The sequence below is a fragment of the Paramisgurnus dabryanus genome, chromosome 8 (assembly GCF_030506205.2).
Source record: "Paramisgurnus dabryanus chromosome 8, PD_genome_1.1, whole genome shotgun sequence".
NCBI lineage: Eukaryota > Metazoa > Chordata > Actinopteri > Cypriniformes > Cobitidae > Paramisgurnus > Paramisgurnus dabryanus.
In genome coordinates this window covers 9,846,252-9,852,251 of record NC_133344.1, presented here as the reverse complement: position 1 = coordinate 9,852,251, position 6,000 = coordinate 9,846,252, and the positions used below count along the sequence as shown (strand labels likewise).

General features: G+C 36.1%; 1 protein-coding gene across 1 annotated transcript in view; it reads right to left on the bottom strand.

Annotated features, from left to right (window-relative positions):
• Positions 1–6,000, bottom strand: part of scaf4b (SR-related CTD-associated factor 4b) — a 43,744-nt gene that overhangs the window by 25,438 nt on the left and 12,306 nt on the right. The window contains exons 14-16 of the mRNA XM_065282158.2: positions 3,749–3,862; positions 1,447–1,603; positions 988–1,082 (exon numbers count right to left, since the gene is read on the bottom strand). Of these exons, the coding sequence (XP_065138230.1) occupies positions 988–1,082; positions 1,447–1,603; positions 3,749–3,862 (366 nt within the window). The remainder of the gene's footprint in view (positions 1–987; positions 1,083–1,446; positions 1,604–3,748; positions 3,863–6,000) is intronic.

The window sequence follows — 6,000 nt, the reverse complement described above, 5'->3', positions numbered from 1 at the left end:
CTTTGGTTTGAGTTGCCTTAATTTAAAAACACCTTGCACTGATAAGTCTTAACATATATCATTGCCATTATTTTGTCTCGAGGACCAGTATTGTTTACTGTAAGGTACATCTGTAAAAACGACTTTAATGTTCTAATATAACTAAGGCCTAGTACAGGATTAATAAAAAAAACACCCTTTCTTGTCTAGAAAACCACCCCTTTGTGTTCAGCAGAACAATTAAATATATACAATTTTTGCACAACTTGAGGGTGAGTAAATGATGACAACATTTTAGATTTTTTGGTGAACTATCTCTTCAACTGTTCCAGGATAACTATTTAACATCTGGGCTGTGAATCATTTCTAACATTAAACTTAATTATTTTAGCAAGATGATATTATATATAAATATTTTAATGAACATACAGAGAAAATTCCTTAAAACTGACAACTAGTCAGTGATCTACAGGCCATGTATTGCTGCTGTTTTTCTCGGCTAAATTCAAAATATTTTTCTCTTAATCTTAAGAACAAAGGACCAAGCACATAGCATCTGTGAGCATCCATATGCTTTAAAACAGTTTTAGTTAATACAGAAGTGTTAAAGCATTACAAGCAAATTGTTTTTGATCTTAAAGAGCAACATGATCCATATGAAACCCTAGCACATGTGCAAAAGATCACCCATGATAGATTGACCCCATACACAGCGATTAAAACAAAGCCTTGTCTAACAGAAACAGCGCGACAACCAGCAAGTTAAGACACAAACTGACATGAGTATGATTTGGCTGAAACGTGTAAAGAAAACTAGACAGTCAAGACACTTACTTTGTTTTATTTTATGCTCTGTAGTTCTTAATTTGCCATTAAACCCTCAATGCAGAACACAGAAACACAATTTGCCTCTACCATGTAAAAGACCCAAGGGCGCAGAAAGCAGAAAAGTCGAACAAGATACTGAACAGCCCTGAGGAGCTCTTTTAAAAACTCCTCATATGTTACCTGTGATACCGTTACGGGTGCAGCTCCATCCCCCTGTCCTCCTTCTGGTCCTCCTGCGACTGGCACAACTGGTTTGGCCACAGCAACGTTCCACTCTAAAGACGGAAGATCAATTTTAACAGTGATATTAATCAATTAATGATTATTAGTCATAATACAATACAGTAAATCATTAGAAACTATTGCAGGATTCAATGTTAAAGATTAAACACGCAAACATTTTATTTAACATTCTTTATCAAAAATATAGCTGCAAATATATGTTAGGCTTTTAATTTGCCATTACAAGTAAAATACTTTTGACAGCTGGATAATGTAACTTAAAGCCATATTTAAATAATTTCACAAAAAATATTTAGCACAAAACCGAAGGCAAGACAAACATACAAAATCAACGCGCACATAATGCAGTTTAATAAAGTAAAAGCTTTAGATTTATAGTAAACGTGATGCACTCACCTGATTTGAGTGTTTCAACATCCAGAATGCCTCCATCTCGATAACTCTGAATATCATCTGGTTTTACTTTGCCCCAGGGGATATAAGTGACGCCCCGCTCCACGTCCCAGTATTTCTTAAACTCAGACTTTATGCCCTTATTCAATGCCCATGCGATCTAAACAAGGACAACAAGTCAAACAACTGCCCATATGCAAAGACTTCACATGGTAAAATTGTAACCAAAATCTTGGATGTATAGGTCTGCGCTCTTCTTCCCGCTCCCGCCTGCTCCCACAAGGTTAAATTCCCGCTATATGAATTCTTTTTTCCGACCTGATGGATCCCATGAAATTTAGATCTTGTTTCCAGAATTTACATTTAAAAGTCACAAACTGAAAAAGAGAGATTGGGTAGCTATAACCAATATAAAATATAAGCTATAACAAAATTGTATCAGTCATCGTCTTGTCAGCAGAGAAAAAATAAAATATGACGTCTGTCACTAGCAACTTATGAATGAAGAAAAACCGTTGGCTTGTAAATAGTGCGAAATAAAATCACTTTTTAAACCAAACTATTTAACAAAATAATGTCCCAATGACAATTTAAGCATTTCTGCTCCTGAAACCGACCACAAATGGCTAAACGCGCTCTCTTTTAAAGGAGACATATCATGCTAAATCCACTTTCTTGGCTCTTAAATGCATTTTTGTTGTATATTTGTAGTGTTTATAAGTACATAAAAGTTGAAATTATTCTCTTCAGGTGCTTTGTTGATATCTTTATATTCTGTTTTGGTCATATTTTCCAACCGGTTCTGATTTTTCTATTATCTATTACGTTTTTTGAACAATTACGTCACAGTATTTGCAGCGGAACTGCTAAATAAGGACATTGACTTCCAGCCCAACACTACGAGCAATCCGCCATTTTATATTTCTCGCTGCGATATTGTAGTCCAAGCTCAAGGATGCAGAAGTAACGAGAGCGTAAGAAATGTACTCACATCTGTGGGTAAAGTCCTTTTTGTGTGCCCGAGGCACTTTAAGGATAACTACCTCACCAATCTCCGCCAGTATAAAGAAGGATTTGCCGATAGACTTTGTCTGATTGAGGGGTCAATTACTTCTTTCTTTGGAGACGACGAGCAGAGCACTTCGGTAAGCAGTTTATAACTTAAAGTAAAAAAGTAAAGTACACGGTGGTCATGGTTTAGCAGTGCTGTTTCTCACTCCGAAGGCTGCAGCCTGCGGAGATCGCTTTTGGGCATCAAGCCTGGTTTAAGTTAACTGAGCATCACATTTGCAAGTCATGAGCATATTACAACAACTTACGATTAACTAAGAATAATAGTAAACTTTATAATTGCTAATATTCTGAAATAAGACCGTCTTGATGACGTATGCAGCCTAGATATGCGACCTCCGGAGGCTGCAGCCTCACACCATTGCGATACCTCCATATGAAGACGTTGTTCTGCAGGTTCGTCGTCTTCATTTTCCTCTCAGTCCGTTTCCGACTCTGGCGCGAACATATAAGGCTGGATGGACAAGTCTTCCGTTGTTGACATTTTGTGAATAACGAGTAAATAAAAAGTTTCTGTGCAGCTAGATAATCGTATCTCTGCTATAAAACTACAAAAATGGCCGAACGGGGTGGAGTTTAACCGAGTGTCACCACTGCAACCTGGAGAGGGGGCAGGGTATGACGTGCATTTAAAAAGACAGCACCAAAATGAGTTGCTCTCAGATGCACATCAGAAAAGGGGTAGAAAGGGGGCCTGTGGGGCTATAATAATGAGGAATTCAGACCCAAGCATTGCAGTTTCGCTTTACATAGACCACAAATAGATGATTTATATGTAAAAAGGACAGATTTAAAAGCATGATATGTCTGCTTTAAGGTGAACTCTCGCCAATTTTTTAGGGCAAAATTTATACAAATATTTTACCGACAATGCAAAATGTAACAGAGAAAAATGAATTAAATAGTACATATTACTCAAAAATTCTAAGCAATATATGACATAAACCAAAACCATATACTTGCCCTACTGCATGACAGATTAAGTATTTTTATATTAAAGTACTCCGAAAAAAGCGAGCCGCGGGAATGCAGACCTCTACTTCGATCCTTAGATTTAGGATATAACACAGTGTGAAATGAATCAATATCTTTAAACCCTTTATATGATGTTCAAAGCAGGTAATTACTGTGTTTTGCCTTTTGTAGAGCAGCACAGTTGGCACGTTTCCACAAGAAATCAAAAACAACCAAGAAGCTCAAATACAGAACAATTGTGAAGAATTTTTCACGGTACCTTAATAGATTTCTGGTTGACTTTAACATTCCCTCTGCTGAGTTTGTTAAGGGCTGTGTATGCGTCCTGTCTGTGCACCATAACAATGTAGGCACAACCTCTAGGAGGAATCATCTATAGAAGATCAAAACACAAGGTATGTTAAAAAAAAAAAAATGACCACACCTGCTTTAAATGTCACCTAATATGAGAAATTAGGTGACTTTTATATGTTGCTTGAACATAATTGTGTCTCACCTTGTTAGCATGATGAACCACTATGAATACGGCTAAAGTTAATTTCAATCGCAATGTCTTCTTCGCAACTGTCCAATGACTCATAGACCATACTTTTGTCGTGATTTTTGTTTTAAGGCTTCTTTACATTATGTATGACTGCATGTTAATTGTAAACAACAAAAGAAAGGGGATTGTCTTTAAAAAACAGTGCATGTTTTCGGTATAGTACTGTGCAAAAGTCTTAGGACACCATGCCAGAATTAGATTTGTTGTTTTTGCAATGTTATAGTGATCATATATAATTGTTTCTCAGGCTCTTTAATAGAATAAATACAGAAAATACAGAAAATGTGTATATAGTATTAAAAATTGTAGAAACTGATGTGTCAAGTTTTTAGGGTCAACTCCCATTCCACTTGAGCAATAGCAGAAAACTGCAGGATCTCTTAAACATAATTAAAATTAAATCTTAATTTCTAATTTTAAAGAAATTAGTTTTTTTCTTCATTCTGCTCAAAAACGCTCAAGATGTGTTTAGGGGCAAAAGAGAGGTCCCACTAAACACTGACAATGCCTAAAGAAGACATATTTTTGTACATATTTCCTGTATTTTCTGTTTGTATCTTAATAAAATAGACTGAAAAATAAATATGGATAGACATTAAAACTTCTAAAACAACAAGTCTGGTGGTGGTGGCCTAAGACTTGTGCACAGTACTGTATACATATATAAAAGTAAAAAAGTGTTTGGTTGCACAGGCCAGCGCATCAACATAAAGGAAAGAGAGCAGTAGATCATTTGGATTTAAAAAAACAAACACAAAAACAGTGCATTTTTTACTTACACTGTAAGCCTAGACAAGTTGATTCAACTTAAAAAAAAACAATTTTGCCTTGTTCAACAAAGAAGTAACTTTAATTAAATCTGCTTAAAATTGTTGAACAGGAAATGTATTCTTGTTAAGATTAACAAAATATTTCCTGTTCTACAATGTGAGAAATTTTATTTCAAATGTCCTATTTTAACATAATTTTATAACACTTGTAATGTTAAGAGAACACCGCAATCTTTGCCTCTCAAAAAAAGAGGACACCTTGCAAAGCAAAATGAAAATTCAAGTAAAACAAAGATTTCACCTTCACACACTGAGACCTCAACACTCAACACAATAATCAAATCAAATCTCATGAAGTGAAAAGATGAGCTCTTAAATTCACCACAACAATAATAAGCAACATCATAACAAAGACAACAAACAGTTAAACAACACTTAAGGGCTGTTTACACTTGGTATTAAGATGTGTTTTCATCGATCGGATCACAAGTGGACGAGAGAGACACATCACATTTACACCTGGTATTTAAATCTGTCTTGTCCACTTTCGACCACTTCTATCCTGATTACTGTGAGGGGGTGGTCTGTGAGACGGTGGGCGAATCTCTCTGCTTTCATTTGAACGCGAGTGGAAGTAATGAGGAGTTTAAATGGACGCGAACTAATATTATGTCAGAGTCCACTGCTTGTGCTGTAAGTAAACATGCTGCAGTGTTTTGTACATGCATATGTAAGATCTTTCTCTGACATTTCAGCGCAATTGATGAAATAGGATCGAGCAACTTTCACACACTAGCAAAATGAAAATGCAGAGATCAGCCGCTTTAGTTTTATCAATGAAAGGCTAAAAATAGCGCCTCACCGTGTGTTCGTGCCAGAAGTAGGGGTGTGCCGGTTTCAGAATTGGTGATGACGGTTATGACATGAGTCAAAGGTGACGGTTCGTCACATAACCGTCGGTGGGGGGCGTTTTGCTCGTTTAAATGCTCGTAGATTGACGGGAAAGTGTCATTTTACCATAAAATCATGAATGTGATGCCAAGTGTGTTTTAAACAGTAATAACTTTGAACAATTTAACAGAAAGCAATGAAATATTTAAAAAAACACACTGTTGCCAGAAGACTGCGCTGTCACTCTCTGCCCAGCATAAATTAATCCTCTATCCATCATCTATATTAATAATCTTCAGAGAAACA